The sequence below is a fragment of the Danio rerio genome, chromosome 25 (genome assembly GCF_049306965.1).
Source record: "Danio rerio strain Tuebingen ecotype United States chromosome 25, GRCz12tu, whole genome shotgun sequence".
NCBI classification, from domain to species: domain Eukaryota; kingdom Metazoa; phylum Chordata; class Actinopteri; order Cypriniformes; family Danionidae; genus Danio; species Danio rerio.
Window position 1 is genome coordinate 2,270,469 of NC_133200.1, and position 17,872 is coordinate 2,288,340.

The 17,872-nt window shown below is 37.5% G+C and overlaps 1 protein-coding gene across 2 annotated transcripts in view; it reads left to right on the forward strand.

The window, feature by feature from the left end:
- fbln1 (fibulin 1) overlaps positions 1-16,922 on the forward strand; it is an 82,107-nt gene extending 65,185 nt beyond the window's left edge. Inside the window, exon 17 of one of the 2 annotated variants that reach the window (XM_073941678.1) lies at positions 13,144-16,922. In XM_073941678.1, the coding sequence (XP_073797779.1) occupies positions 13,144-13,283 (140 nt within the window). In that variant the 3' untranslated portion in view covers positions 13,284-16,922. 2 annotated transcript variants of the gene reach the window in all.
- The last annotated feature ends 950 nt before the right edge of the window (positions 16,923-17,872 follow it).

The window sequence follows — 17,872 nt, forward strand, 5'->3', positions numbered from 1 at the left end:
CAGGTTGACTGAAGGTGGTGCTCAACACTACACCGTCAACATTTCAAGAGGACAAGAGAGAGTCTCTCAAACACTCCACGGCTCACTTTCAAATGTGCAGTCGACACCTTTTATTTAGTGACCAAGTATTTTTACTTCACTACTTCGCAAACTACAAAGCAATAGCCGCAGGAGCGCCAATGAGAAGTGTAGATAATACCATTTTCTTGCCATATAAACCTTCATCAATAAGTATTTTATACTTAATTTTTAACTCTTTACTTTTTAGGAAGGGTTACATTTTACTCATATTTTAAGCAGTATTTATTGATTTTAAGAACTTTTAACATGTACTAAAGAAAACAAAACAGTCATTCATTTTCCTTCAGCTTAGTCCCTTATTTATCAGGGGCAGGGCCGGCGCGTCCATAGAGGCGACCTAGGCGGCTGCCTAGGGGGGCAGTATTGAGGGGCGGCGTCCGCAACACCCCCCTTACCACCCGCGTCCTCAGTTATGTCCGTGACACCTCCCTCACCACCCGCGTCTTCAGATATATTCGCGCATAGGCGACAGAATAGAGAGGGCGGCATCAGCAACACCTCCCTCAGCACCTGCGCATCCTCAGTTATATCCGCGCATAGGGCGGCAGAATAGAGGTCCACGACACCCGCGCATCCTCAGTCATATCCGCGCATAGGGCGGCAGAATAGAGAGGGCAGCATCGGCGACACCTCCCTCCCTCCCTCAGCACCCGCGCGTCCTCAGCATAGGGCGGCAGAATAAAGGTCCGCGACACCTCACTTCATTTTCATAACCGGTCACTTTCGTTTCCACATTGGGGTTGAGGGTTGGCGTGATCGTCCTCTGCCTAGAGCGGCAGTTCAGCTTGCTCCGGCCCTGATCAGGGGTCAACTATTATGCAGTGGATGCCCTTCCAGGTGCAACCCAGTATTGGGAAACACCCACACACTCTCACATTCACACACACACTCATACGCTACTTAGCGCATGTGGTTGAACTGTGGGGAAAATCGGAGCACCTGAAGGAAACCCATGCCAACACCGAAAGAACATGGGACACGAACCAGCAACCTTTTTGCTGTGAGGCGAGTTGTAATTTATTATATTTTATGCAGATGCAATGTAGAGAAAAAAACTTTCCGATCCATCTAAATCAGGGGTGCCCAATGTTTTCTTATAAAGGGCCAAAAACTAAACTTGATTGAGGGCTGTTGGTCGAAGTTGAATATAACAAACGGTATTACATTAAATTTGCCATGGGTAATTTCCTAAATTAATTGTTAATATTTAAAAATAACTAGAAAATATTGCTTTAAAACATATTAATTAATGGCGCAGCATCATTTTGAACATTATATAATGAACTTGCTACAGTAAAGACATAAACAATCCCATTTATAACACACTGGAGTTCAATGCTGAAAACACGAGTCGAGCTGCTCCTGGCTTTGCCTTGATTTGCTTGCCGATGTCTTGTGCATCTGTCAAGTGGCAGTGTTTACGTTTTAAAGTCTGATTTATTTACAACATTTAACTTTTGTTGGCTTTTTTGTAGCTCCTCAATTAAATAAAGAAACAAAAGTTTATGTTAAATTCGCGATGACAATCTCTGTCAAAGGCATTCGTACCTATCAACTTCCTAATATTCTCACTCTCTCTTCACTCTCTTAACCAAAGGTTACCATGGGCCAACTTTGGGCACTTTGGGCACCTCTGATCTAAATGATTGAAATCTTTCTAAATAGAGCTGTTCAAATCAGCTGGTCAGCAAAACAAATATCACAATGTCAGATTTTTCCAATATCGTGCAGTAGGGCTGCACGATACATCGTTTCAGCATCGAAATCGCGATGTGCGCATCCGCAATAGTCACATCGCAGGAGGTGCGATGCAAAGCAAAAAAAAAATAACAATATATATATATATATATATATATATATATATATATATATATATATATATATATATATATACATTATGGGTGGAGCTAAAGCCGAATACGGTATTCGGATAAGCACGAATAGCGTGTTTTTACCAATACTTATTTCGAACAAATACTTGAAAAATTATTTGTATTCGGGAACAAAAAAAACATTATATCAAAAAGCTGCGTTTCCTCATGAGACCACAGTGCATGCCCGCATGAGTGAGTGAGTGAGTGAGTGAGTGAGACAGACATTCAGGAGTCGGGGGGTGGGGTGGGGCCGGGGTAAAAGGTGACTGACGCAGGCTGCTGCTAAACACAGCAACAGAGAAGGCTTGGCAGAGCGAAAAATACTTTACTGCATTACTATTTTTGTTAAATAAATTTTTGTATCTAAACTAGGTCCAGAGGCAGTTTATAAACTTGTAGCGTACTTAAAGCGGAGTTTGATCGGTATATTATTCCATTACGCTGCATTGTTGACGCCTGCAATCCGTTGCTCTCTGTTTACGTAAGTTAGCTCTGTTAGCGCCGTAATTAAGACAATAGACTGTTGACAGAGTGACGTTAACGTTCGAATATAAAGGTTAAAACGATATAGTTGTGTCGACCTGTATGCACTTATAGGAGTTTTATGGTACGTTTAAATTACTGTCATTTGCAGAGAGCAAGATATATGCTAAGCTAGTTAACCTTAGCATATATCTAAGGTTATTGATAGAGTGAGGCTGCTGCTGAGTCATTCTTGGTCCTCCACCAGCCAAAAAAACTTGCTCTAGTTCTTTGTGGTAGAATTTTACAGTGAGTGGTGCAGCAGATAAAACAATGATACTGTATGTGTGCAAAAGTATATCTTAAGTATATATATATATATATATATATATATATATATATATATATATATATATATATATATATATATATATATATATATAAATAAATAAATATCGCAATAAATATTGCAGGGAAAAAAAATATTGCAATGTCAAATTTTTTCAATATCGTGCAGCCCTAATATTTAGTATACAAGGTTTAGGGAATACACGGTTTTAGCACCATGGTAAAAAGTTTATAATTTTTTCCCAAAAATGATCAACCAAACAGACATCTGTACTCTACTTGCACTCTATTTTTACCTAGTCATGCTACTTTTTACTTATGCCTGATTTTTCAGTACTGTTTCCAGAACTGGTCAAGGTATCAACGCTCTCCTTGTTGAAATGAGGATGAATCTCTGGACTCGCACATGATGACGTCTGGATTTCTGACATTTAGGCCTGGAATAGCACAGACTAGCATTAGCATGAGGAATGTACCGATATCCGCGGTAGAAATCAAACGCAGTGGCTTTATTTTCCCTTGAGCGACTCTCAGTTTGGCTTCACCTCAGGCCGCATAAAAAAAGGAAGGATGAACACTGAAACATCTGCTAGGGATATGCACCTGTGGTTAGCGAGCGCTTCGATGATGCAATATTTGAGCGCGGTGAAGTTAGCGCTGCGCGGCAGAGACATGCTGTCTGTGATCAGGTATGTGACGTTGGCTGCGGATGCAGATTTTCACACACAGCAGAGGAATTTTAGTGAAGTGTGTCAGAAATGTAGACCCTGCGCATGGACGAGGCTTTGCTGTGCATTAGCTGCTACATCACTAGCATCTATCAGGCGTAGAGCATAAAAGCTAGCATATAGCAGGGAAGCTACTGTGGGATTGAAGTCTGATTCAATTTGGTGAATCAGTTCATGCGCTAAAAAAATTCTTGATGTTTTAAATTTATGTAATAATAATAAAGATAATAAAGAATAAAGTTGAAAAATTAGGAGAATAAAGTAAAAATATTCTTATTTTGTTTTATTTTGGCTAGAATAAAAGCAGTTCTTGATTTTTTTATGAACCATTTTAAGGTCAAAATTATTAGCCACACATTGTTTTTCTGATAGTCTACAGAACAAACATCATTATACAATAACTTGCCTAATTACCATGACCTGCCTAGTTAACCTAATTAACCCTTTAAATGTCACTTTAAGCTGTATAGAAGTGTCTTGAAAAATATCTAGTCTAATATTATTTACTGTCATCATGGTAAAGATAAAATAAATCAGTTATTAGAGATGAGTTATTAAAACTATTATGATAAGAAATGTTGAAGAAATCTCTCTGTTAAACAAAAAATTAGGAAAATAATTTATTGGAGGCTGATAATTCTGACTTACACTGTATACATATATATATTTATATCAGTGCACAAGTATCAGTGCAATATGGCTGTATATCGGCAATGGTGGGAGGCGTGTGTTGGCAAAAGGTGCCTTAGTGTTCCACTAGTGATGATATACAGCCATATCACACTGCTACGAGTGTGATATTGCATTTACACAACAGTTCAACGGCTTAATAGTGTATTCAAAACAGAATCAAACACGTAGTCTCAAAAACCCTTTTGTATAAGGAACTACTTTCTTCCGCCATTCATTCACATCTGCAGCTGACGTCAGAACAGCAGAAACCGCTGCTCATTCACCAACGTCACTTTAGAGCTAGTGTTTGAATGATTCTCTAGCATAATGTCTAAAGTGAAGACACAACAGCTGATTTTGCTCACATTTTAAGAATATTCTAGCCAATCCGGGCCTGGTTCACGGGTATATAGTTAAAAATATTTACTATTATCCCAAGTGTATATAACTACTACTGTAGGAAAATATCAGCATTCGGTACATTCTTTCGCAATTATCTTTGCTTGAACTGACCTGATCTAATCCTGTTTATATGAATTGAACCTGCTTCCGATCAGGTTTGAGCTAGCAGAACTGTTGCCATGACAACAACTCTCGGATCAGCTTTGAAGAGCGAAACGATCCTGGATCGTGTCAAATCGTCAATATCCAAATCCAGCTAACTGGGTAATCCACGTACGAAGAACGGACCCCTGATCAACTATAAGCCTAACTCAGCATTGTAGATCCTGCGATGTGACTATTGCGGCCCAAGTTGGGACAACATGAATGAACAACACAATCTCACGGCAATTCGTAACTTTTTCATTTAGTGGCTAATTCGTACAAATTCGTACGATCTAATTTGTACATTTTAGTACGATTTGCGTATCCCCCAATGACGGTTGGGTTTAGGGGTGGGGTTAGGTGCCACGCCTCCTTTTTAAAATCGTACATTTTCTTACGACTGAACTCGTACGAATTCGTATGAATTAGCCACTAAACTGGCAAAACGTAAAATACTTACGTTTTCTCGTGAGATCAGGCTGGAATGAATTGTGGAACCCTACATTTCGGGATTAGTGAATGAGGGTATATTCAGAGATTTCAATTACAGCATTTATAACATTCAGCATTATCAACACAACCGATCTGTTGTAAAAACACTGAGTTTTCAATGGAGGTATGACTGAAACAAACATTCCAGCTTGAGTCCGACTACCGGACCGCAATGATTCATTGCTAATTGAGCTTGAGACACCAAACCACACGGAGAGAGCAAGCAGAAGTCAAGTGCTCTTTGCAGTTGTTTAAGGATATTTGGATATACGCAGCCACGCTTCCCAACAACACCACACTGGGGGTGACTCTACCCAGAGATAAAACTCTGGCATTTATGCTGATGTGGGCCGACTTCCCTGCATAAGCATGTCATTATCCAATAGTGTGGTTGGAGCTACTCATTCCTCGCATTTGTCCCTCATGTTAAACCTGCCGTTTTGGATGCTGTCATACATCTCCTTTCATTGCCGGAGCGACCAGAAAACCAGAAATTGCACTGTTTACATGTAAACCTTCAATATCGCAAGCCGTGCAGCCATTGAGGATGACTAATGGCTGCTGGCATCGACGTGGCTTTGTTTTGCGGCAAGTGTGTACATGAGTAACATGCACTTAACTCAAGCTATTTGCAGTCCTCTTGCTCTTTAACGGCATTTGGAGATGAGCGTAGGAACACTTTTGCGCAGCTTCGTGGCTTTGGGGAAGCGACCGCAGACACATTCAGCAGTTAGTCTTCAACATAAACAACTCTGGATGACTTTAAAGTTCCTCAAACAAGTTGTTATAGTTTTATGAAGTGTGTTTTTTTGTGCGCGCACTTGTGTTGGCCCACAATCAGTAGATAAATATTGTTTTAAAGACATTAATTTCTAAATGAATCAGGAGTTTTGAACAAATCGCTTGAATCGATTTAATAATCACTCATTAGGACAAAGATTTGTCGCCACCTACTGGGGATATTAAAAACATATTTATTTATTCATTGCTTTTACTGGGGGTGTGCGATACTGACAAAAAAATATATCTCAGTAATTTTGTGTGTTTGTGTGTGTTCGTGCGCTTGTGTGAGCAGGGCCGGCGCGTCCATAGAGGCAACCTAGGCAGCTGCCTAGGGCGGCATTATAGAGTGGGCGGCGTCCGCGACACCTCCCTTTACCACCCGCGTCCTCAGTTATGTCCGCGACACCTCCCTCACCACCCCCGTCCTCAGATAGACTATTTTCGCGCATAGACGACAGAATAGAGAGAGAGGCGTCAGCAACTCCTCCATCAGCACCCGCGTGTTGGGCGGCAGAATTGAGGTCCGCGACACCCGCGCGTCCTCAGTTATATCCGCACATAGGGCGGAAAAATAAAGAGCGCAGTGTCCGCGACACCTCCCTCCCACAGCACCCGCGCGTCCTCAGTTATATCCGCGCATAGTGCACCAGAAAAGGGGTCCGCGACACCTCACTTCATTTTTATAAACGGTCACTTTCGTTTTCACATTGGGGTTGAGGGCGGTGTGATCGTCCTCTGCCTAGAGCGGCAGTTTAGCTTGCTCTGGCCCTATGTGTGAGCCCACAATAAACAAATAAATATGGTTTTTGAAAACCCAGTAGGTGGCGACAAATCTCTGTCTTATATATACATATATATATATATATATATATATATATATATATATATATATATATATATATATATATACACACACCACTAAATTCCAAAGTGTCAAACCAATAAAGTTTCTCTGAAGGCATAATTTTCATTTTAATCTGTAAACTAAAGCCTTTTCTTCCAAATTTAAGATAAAAAGTCATTTAATTTGTTATTTTATTTGGCATAAAATATGTAATAGGTGAAAAAACGACTTCAGAAAAGTTTCAGATATGTATGTTTTAACTTCTGAAAAGTACAAATCTAAATTCTTTAAAAATTTACCCTGATTTTCAATCACAACTGACAAAAAAAGCATTAAAAATACTAAAATCCATCCATAATAAATGCAGTAAATCCAGAGAAAGTAAAAATTTTCAAGCTGTCTTTTAATTTTTTTTCCACAAATAGCTGGCTTTCTAAATGTTTGCAGAGGTTTTGCTTTTTTTTTTCTCTCCATCATTGTCCATGCAGTGATGTGGTCTGGTAGATTACCACCATCGAGTGACATTTGACTTAACCAACACAATGCTTTACATGAATCACATCAGGCCATGGTACTGTTACAAACCTTTTCAAGCATAAAACCGCATACATGTCATTTAAGGGCAGAATATATAAATGTGAATTACTCATTTTGAAGCCTTTAAGCTCTGAAATAAAAAACCGTTCCAGCTTTGCCAACCTAAATATATGAAAGGAACATTTTCTCCTTTAAATGAACTTGGTCTACATATTCAGACACGTTAGCAAACCTATTTTTGTGATTGTGGAAGGACTGATTATTAAACTGCAAATCAAAAGTCGCTCTTATAATACTAAATATAGGATATTGCTATCTTACTAGATATTTTAATAAAGAATTATTTTGTCAGTTTTACTTACCCTCATGTCGTGTCTGCGCTGCGTATTTCCATTAAGGATGAAGATGGGCTTAAGAAATGCTTCAAAACAACAAAATGCCATTATTTTAATATTATACAACAATATATGACACATGAATTCAATTCAAAGTCTTGAAGTAAACCGAATGTAAACCGCGTTCATTGTTTACTAATAATGAAGCTGATGATTTGGCGCGCTCGTGAATCACGTGACCAAACATGACGCAGCGTCTTTAAAATCATAACCGCAAAATGGAGGTTACATTATCGGACGATCTGCTACTGCGAATATAGTGTTTTACATTATTATATGGCGGGTAAACATAATACCATTAAACTCAGATTAGAGACTTCACATTAAAGCTGGTCAAAATAGTGTAATTAACATAGACTTAAATTCAACCTGAGCAGACTTAAAACAAAAGACTACGTTTGCAAAGTACACCTTTTTAATGAATTTGTAATCTACAAATCATTTATTACCCTAAATATGTATGCTATGATATTAAATATAGCTTATGTGGGAGCTATTTAAGCCAATTCGTTTTTTTTAAATTAATACTAAGCGTACATTAAAATCTGAAAGGATATTGGTTAAAATCTGATTTATTTAATCAGATTCTTCAAAACAAAACCTAATTTGCTGAAAAGTAACGTGATTCAATCAACTGAATCAAAAGATTTAAACATGTTTTTGACATTTATTATTCATGTATGATTATTAAAATTAAAACCAAACCTACATTAAAAACTGAAAGGATATCAGTCGGAAGTAACGTGATTCCATCAACTGAATCAAAAGATTCACATGTTTATTTAAATTAATACTCAACCTAGATTAAAAACGGAAAGGATATCAGGTAAAATCGCACATGTTTATTAAAAATTAATACTTAACCTACATTAATATATGAATGGATAATGTCGAAAATTTGGTTTATTTATTCACCTTCTTCACAACAAAACCTCATTTGCTGAAAAGTAACGTGATTCAATCAATTGAATCAAAAGATTCACACGTTACTCTCGACATTTTTATTCATGTATGCTTATTAAAATTAAAACCAAACCTACATTAAAAACTGATATTAGTCAGAAATAGGGTTTATTTATTTACCTTCTTCATAACAAAACTTAATTTGCTAAAAAGTAACGTGATTCAATCAACTGAATCAAAATATTCGCACATGTTACTATTGCTAATTATTAGTCATGTTTTATTTAAATTAAAACTAAACCTACATTAAAAATTGAAAGGATATCAGTTAAAATCTGCTTTATTTATTCACCTTCACAACAAAATCTTTGATAAAAAGTAACATGATTCAATCAACTGAATCAAAAGATTCAATGTTACTCTTGACATTTATTATTTACATATATGTTAATGAAAAACTAATACTCAACCTACTGTACATAATGTATGAAAGGATATCAGTTAAAATCTGCTTTATTTATTCACCTTCACAACAAAACCTCATTTGCTCAAAAGTAACATGATTCAATCAACCGAATCAAAAGATTCACACATTACTCTATTTATTATTCACATGTTTATTCATATTAATACTCAACCTACATTATTATATAAAAGGATATCAGTTAAAATCTGGTTTATTTGTTCAACTTCATCACAACAAAACCTCATTTGCTCAAAAGTAACATGATTCAATCAACCGAATCAAAAGATTCGCACATGTTACTCTTGCTATTCATTATTCACGTACAGTTATTAAAATTAAAACTAAACCTACATTAAAAACTGAAAGGATATCAGTCAGAAATCTGCTTTATTTAATTACTTTAATCACAATAAAACCTAATTTGATGAAAAGATGATTCGATCAATTGAATCAAAAAAATTAACTTTACTATTGACATTTATAATTCACATATATGTTAATTAATATTAATACTCAATCTACATTAATGTATGAAATGATATCAGTTAAAATCTGCTTTATTTATTCACCTTTTCCACAACAAAACTTCATTTGCTCAAAAGTAACATGATTCAATCAACTGAATCAAAAGATTCACACATTACTCTATTTATTATTCACATGTTTATTAATATTAATACTCAACCTACATTATTATATGAAAGGATATCAGTCAGAAATCTGGTTTATTTATTTACCTTCTTCATATTAAAACCTCATTTGCTCAAAAGTAACGTGATTCAGTCAACTGAATCAAAAGATTCGCACATGTGACTCTTGCTATTCATTATTCACGTACAGTTATTAAAATTAAAACTAAACCTACATTAAAAACTGAAAGGATATCAGTGGAAAATCTGCTTTATTTAATTACTTTAATCACAATAAAACCTAATTTGATGAAAAGATGATTCAATCAATAAAATAAAATAAAAATTAACTTTACTATTGACATTTATAATTCACATATATGTTAATTAATATTAATACTCAACCTACATTAATGTATGAAATGATATCAGTTAAAATCTGCTTTATTTATTCACCTTTTCCACAACAAAACTTCATTTGCTCAAAAGTAACATGATTCAATCAACTGAATCAAAAGATTCACACAATACTCTATTTATTATTCACGTGTTTATTAATATTAATACTCAACCTACATTATTATATGAAAGAATATCAGTCTAGGTTTTATTTATTTACCTTCTTTATAATAAAACCTCATTTGTTCAAAAGTAACGTGATTCAGTCAACTGAATCAAAAGATTCACACGTTACTTTATTTATTATTCACATGTTTATTAATATTAATACTCAACCTACATTATTATATGAAAGGATATCAGTCAGAAATCTGGTTTATTTATTTACCTTCTTCATAATAAAACCTCATTTGTTCAAAAGTAACGTGATTCAGTCAACCGAATCAAAGAATTCGCACATGTTACTCTTGCTATTTCTTATTCACGTACATTTATTCAAATTAAAACTAAACCTACATTAAAAACTGAAAGGATATCAGTGGAAAATTTGCTTTATGTAATCACCTTCATTACAACAATACAAAATCTTCTTTGCTGAAAAGTAACGTGATTCAATCAATTGAATCAAAAGATTCACATGGGTTTTGAAGCTTTATGAATCTGTATTGCTTAACTTGCATTCGACAGATTTCAACATCAATTCACAGCCTTTACGAGACATTTTAAGCAAATCAATTAATCAAAGAGAGAACGGGATCAAACCAAATACTGAAACTTTACAGCTTGGACTCACTGAAGTGACTTTAGCTCTGGCGTGAGATGAGGCGCTGACAGTTCTGTATAAACCCAGTGTCTCCGTCTCCTTCATTTATTCACTCTGAGGAGATTTTCCAGCATTTTGGTCTCATTTGGTTGATGCCAGGCCTATAATGGAGGATGTCTCGCGTCCTTTGGGAAAATGCTGTTTTCTTTGTTTCTGTAACAATGAGCGTCGCATCCATCATCTCAATGGAGCTTTAGTATGTGCTGCGTCTTTTGAATCGCTCCATAGCGGCTGTGAATTATTTTTATTTTCATAAACTTTGTGTCGGTTACGTTACCGCAACTTAATAGAGGCCCAGACATAATTATGACAATGTTTTGTCTCCGTAAAAGACAAAAGATCCATAATTTTAAACTTCAGAGAGCGCTTTCAAGCCAAAGCATTAACTAGGGACAGACACGAGTACTAAAATGCAGATGGTAATGTTTGGCCAAACCCTGGCGTCGTTTATCTTGTGTTTTTTAGGTTCCTGTTTCTTTCAGACGGCTGGATAAACTGTTGTTCTGCTGCGACAGGCGTTGATCTGACAGAGAAATGTTCACTGAACAAAGATTTTTCCAATCTCTTGCCTGCTACTAATGTACATCAATACGATCAAAGTAGCTGATTTGCATAATCCCCACCTCTCTTGACATTCAAACTCTGAAATGGCCACTTTGTTTATACACTACCTGACAAAAGTCTTGTCGCCTATTCAAGTTGTAGGAACAGCAAATAATAACTGGACTTCTAGTTGATGATTTGGTATCAAAAGTGGCTTATATGAAAGGCAAAGGCCTCTGCCGCGACAGGCGTTGATCTGAAAGAGTTCACTGAACTGCAATGTGTACTTGTATGATTGCAATTTTGATTATTTTGATTGGACGGCAAGGTTATTATAGTTAACGTAAAGGAACAATAAAAACGAAAACTAAAATGTTAAATAATTGTGGTTAACTGAAATAAAAATAAAAATGAGAGTTTTTCAAAAAAGCTAGAACTAACTGAAACTAACTAATATAGCAAAAACCTCATTAGTTTTCGTCTTTGTAAATGTATTTAATACATAATCTTACTCAGGCCTTTCAGAAGTAAATCTAATTGGTGCTGCCGGTGTTTGACCCGTATGCCCCCTCAGAGTCTGTAAGCCACAACATCTAAACATAAACGTCAGACATCCTTTAGACTGATTAGAGCTGACTCCAGACCTGTGAAATGGATCAACAATCAAATAGAACACACACACACAAAGTATAATCTGTTTCTTATCCAAGGCTGAGTGTACTCTCAGCCGTCTTTATCAAAACTCGTTAAAAACCGGTATAATCTACATTCATGCAGTTATATCCTGACTACACAAAGTCTATCTTGAATAAAAAGTAGAATCACTTTAAAAGAATTAACCGTAAAAATAGCAAAATCCCTTTAGACATTTTAGACAATATTAACTCATAGAAATAACAATAGAAACAGTTGCTTCCAGTCCTCGGCCCTCAGTTCCACTCAACGTCTCCGTGACCTCTGACCTAGATTGGTGGCTTCTGAAAATAGTTATAAAGAGACAGCCTCATGCACTGAACATTCTCATATTAGGCAATGTGTTCACTTATTCATTAATTAAAATCAATTCACAATTAAATACTGAGAAACAGGATGATGAAAAGGATAAACGTTGGTCCATGATGATGAGACAGATTGGAAAGCAGAAATCCGAATCCTTCATATGTGTGTGTGTGGGTGATCAGTGTGATGTGCATCAGGTGTGTTGCAATCAGTGTCTGAGGATGACGTAATGCTAATAGTCCGGTGATGATGACCTCTGCTGGCCAGCAAGGGGAATGAGTAGGACCGAGTCGGTGACACGCACACTGTTCGCTCGAATCTCAAAAAAAAAAATCACGTGCTCCACCAGTCAAAATCATGTCGCACGTACCCAAAGCAAACCTCTGCGGACACCACGATGACGTCACATTCGTCACGCACACTCAAGCAAACTAGTGGACGCGTCGAATATAAACCAGGCTGAAGTCGAAAGAAAATAAATTAATCAATTTACCTGATTTTTTTTCCATGCAAGCAGCAGCAGTTGGGTTTTAAAAAGTTGGATTCAATGTCATCTGCATGGTTTGTGTTTAGTGTATCTGCTATGAATCTTTTTCTGACTGTATGTTGTGGTCCGCAGGTGTGGTCAGACAGGTGAAGCCGCTGGTTGGTCCCGTCAGCACCGTACTGAAGCTGGCCATGAACTACGTCACAAACGGAGTCGTTTCCCACCGTAACATCATCAACGTTCACATCTACGTGTCCGAGTTCTGGTTTTAAATACAACTACACTCAACTTCAATCGTTCTGTTCACACATTTTACGTGTCCATCCTGTCTGAATGATCGCATATAATACAAAGACATGAGATCTTCACGCTGAGAATCTTAAAGTCTGTGTGAAATCCAAACGTCTGTTTATTTTGCTAGCGCACATTGTCATTCTTTAGGTGTACGATTAATACGTGCAAGTTCATCCACTGAAAAGAAATGTTTTGGTCATCTTCAGCCAAAGTCTGATCATCTGCTTCTGCGTTTGGATTGGCTGCTTCTTCAGTAGTTTGCTGCTAGGGAATGATGCGCAAACAGAAAGCCCCGCCCCCTACTCAATATTCACTTTCAGTTAGAAGTACATAAACATACTGGAATGAAAGTCTCAACAACGTCCGGTTCACGCAGACTTTAAGGTGTGTTTTTAAAGGTTGTGTCATCAATTTTAGAGAATGTTGGCTTACTGCACTTGCAGTGATTGCTTAAAATAAAAAACAATACATCGTCACCTTACAATTATAAGGTTCTATCGGACATTTTCGTCAAATTTGAGTTATTGACATATTCTTATTAAACTTATTTACATTATGGGATGCTTTTTATAAGTTGTTTACATTTTAAGACTTTTTATTTAAAAAAATAATGTTATATACAGGGTGACGCGGTGGCGCAGTCGGTAGCGCCGTCGCCTCACAGCAAGAAGGTCGCTGGTTCGAGCCTCGGCTGGGTTAGTTGGCATTTCTGTGTGGAGTTTGCATGTTCTCCCCGTGTTCGCATGGGTTTCCTCCACAGTCCAAACACATGCATTATATAGGTGAATTGGGTAGGCTAAATTTTCATAGTGTCTGTGTGTGAATGAGTGTGTATGGATGTTTCCCAGAGATGGGTTGCAGCTGGAAGGGCATCGGCTGCTTAAAACATGTGCTGGATAAAGGCTGATTTATACTTCTGCGTCAAACGCCGGCGTATGCTACGGCGCTGACGCATAGCCCTTCGCTGTGGCCGTCACTGACGTGCACCTCTCAAAAAATGTAACTACACGTCGCAACGACGCGTAGCGTAAGCTCTGTGATTGGTCGGCTTGGTAGCGCTGACGAGTCTGGGCGGGACCGAGAGCCGCGCGAATGGCGCGAGCGATTGTTTACAAGTGTGGAGTCCCGTGAAGGAGCTCCGGATGGAAAGTTTTGTTTTGTGTTTACCTCATAGTTAAAGTTGTTGCACGTCCGCCGGTTCCTGCCTCATAATGAGCGAGTTTCAGCCACTTGTAAATCCTGGAAGTGTTCAGGAAAAGCAAAACAGCAGTGAAGAAACTCGACACAGAGACACATTAACACCTCACTGCCAACTAGTGTTTCGGAAGTGTTTTTGCAGACTGACAGAGACAGCGCGCAGAAGTATAAATGCACAGCTACGGGCGTTGCATGCGCCGTGGGTTACGCCGGTCACTTGACGCAGAAGTATAAATCAGGCTTTAGTTGGCGGTTCATTCCGCTGTGTTGACCCCGGATTAATAAAGGGACTAAGCCAAAAGAAAATGAATGAATGTTGCACACATACTGTTTGCAATATGGAATGCAAAAACTTTGAAGCCCAATATCTCAGAATCATTCAGAACGCAGAGAGAACCTTATAATCCCAAGGTGACGATATCTAATAAACAAAACACACTCATATTCTCTGGAAGGAACTAAAATTGAATGCAATGGTGCATCTGAAGTGTGTTTATTTGAAATATTTTAACACGTTAATTACCAGTTTAATGAGCAGGTCATATGGGTTTTCTAAACGTATCTTTGTAACGTAGCCGGCTTTAAAAATTCTGAATGATAAATAAAAATGTTGCTGCAAAAAGGAAGAGCCAGCTCTCAATCACCTTAATGAATCATTATTTTCTCCAATCTCTTGCCTGCTACTAATGTACATCAATATGATCAAAGTAGCTGATTTGCATAATCCACACTTCTCTTGACATACAAACTCTGAAATGGCCACTTTGTTTATACACTACCTGACAAAAGTCTTGTCGCCTATTCAAGTTGTAGGAACAGCAAATAATAACTGGACTTCTAGTTGATGATTTGGTGTCAGAAGTGTCTCTATGAAAGGTAAAGGCCTCTAGATTTTGCTTATTTGAGCTCAATAAAATCTGATCATGTCTTGATTATTAATGATTTGATCAGGACAGTAAGCTCTGACTCTGCTCAGACTAAAGTCTCATCACTGAACCTTCAATAATGTCCAGTATAGAGTATAAAGTCCTGCTGCAGTGGAGACAGAATGAATATTGTGTCTGACTCCATCATGAGCTTGGAGGACTGCATCCATACATCTCTGACATGACTCACATCACTGATTAATAAAGTCATCTGGAATGAAGAAGAAAGCCTTCCTGCAGGACTCCCAGAGTTCATCAAGAGTCTTTTTGTTCATCTTTAACACCTCCTCCTTCATCTTACCCCAGACATGCTCAATAATGTTCACCTCTGGTGATTGGGCTGGCCAATCCTGGAGGAGCTTGAGCTTCTTTGCTTTCAGGAGCTTTGATGTGGAGGTTGAAGTATGAGAAGGAGCGCTATCCTGCTGGAGAATTGTCCCTCTCCTGTGGTTTGTACTGTAATGGGCAGCACAGATGTCTTGACACCTCAGGCTGTTGATGTTGCAGATCTCGCCATACTGAATGAAACCCCAAACCATGATTTCTCTTTCACCAAACTTGACTGATTTCTGTGAGAATCTTGGTCCACGCCGGTTCCAGTAGGTGTTCTGCAGTATTTGTGATGATTGGGATCTGCCACTTTCCAAATGATCAACTAGAGTCAACTAGTCCAAGTCAAGTTACTATCTGTTGCTCTTGCAACTTGAGATCCACAACAAGACTTTTGTCAGGTAGTGTAGAACAGAAAGACCAATCAAAATAGACTCGCTCAGCCAACCAATCAGGTCAAAGCTGGCTTTCGGGAGTGTAGGGGTGCTGGGAGGGCCTATAGCTCCAAATCAACTGTATTGGATTCAGACAAACCCCGTTAAACAAACTGTATTGAAATCATCTTGAAATGACTCAAATATTAAACACATATTTAGAGAAAAAGACAATGTTTTCAGAGCGTAGATGCATTTAAATCTGTTTTAAAGGACTCCGACACAATATTAAGAGACTTTAAATGACCACATGACCTGCTCTATGAATGAAATGTGTTATGTACTCACCGTCATGACTTTTTCTTCTATCTGAAACACAAATGTTTACCAGCATGACATGAGATGAAGATATGGGACTAACTGTTCCATTAAAGCAATCAATTGTATGAGATAATCTTTAAATGGACACTTAAAATGATCAAATATGTTTGTGTTTATATCACAAGTTTAACAAGAAGAACAAGACGCACTCGAGTAAACATGGCCTGCTTTACAGGCCACCGTGTTTTCTGTGGGAAGGATGCTCATTTTTGCTGCTCTGATGCTTTTATGCAGAATGTAAAAGGATGTTTTTTGAATAATGCCTACTCGTTTCCTCTTCATAGAGCTGAAGGAAGGACTAATATGAAGTTGACATCTCGACATTGATTGTACACTTGTTTAGACACACTTTGCATTGCTTAATGTATTGTTATGCATCACCGACTGTGTCATTAAAAATTTAGATTTCTACTCTTTTTTTTTTTTTTCTGTGTGTGGGATTAAAGACGTGTCAAAACGTGACTATATTTTGTAACGATTAATATCTTCATTTTTAATGACCTAAAGGTTAGCATAACATGACCAAGCGCAATATCGAAGCCTCTGGTTTTTGTCATTGTTATGCTTTTCAGGTGATTATTGAAAATTGTTGAAATCGATGAATTATCTTACAAATGTTCACAAAACAGTTTCTCTGAGGTGTATATGTATATTAGGTGTATATGTGTCACTAGGTCAAAGACTAGGGGCTCTGTTTTAACAGGCTAGGCCAGGGGTCACCAAACTTGTTCCTGGAGGGCCGGTGTCCTGCAGATTTTAGCTCCAACCCTAATCAAACACACCTGAACAAGCTAATCAAGGTCTTACTAGGTATACTTGAATCATCCAGGCAAGTTGAAGCTAAACCCTGCAGGGACACCGGCCCTCCAGGACTGAGATTGGTGACCCCCGGTCTAGGCGCAAAGCTCATGGCGCAAAAGCATTAAGGCTGTGCCCGAATCCAAAAGTTGCTGGAGGAGATATCAAGATCCCTAATGCAATTCACAAACATAAATAAGTGGGTAAAAACATGAATCACAAAATACAGAAAATACTAATTTACGGATATTATTTTACAGTACGGTCAAAATTAAACTAGATATTTTCATTGCATATAACCTCTAGTCATAGACAAGTTATAGATACCTAACTCCAATGGTTAAAGTTAAAAATATGTATCCAGAATTGGATTTTTCGTTTAAATATTTTTTTAATTGATTTTCAGTTTTTCAAATGGGAAAGAACAACAATACAAACCCCAAACCCATACCAATCCAACAGCGGGATAGCGCTCACATAAGCCAAAAATTAACAAATATACAATTGTACATGTGGGTTTAAATACAAATACAAAGAAATAATAATTATTATAACAATAAT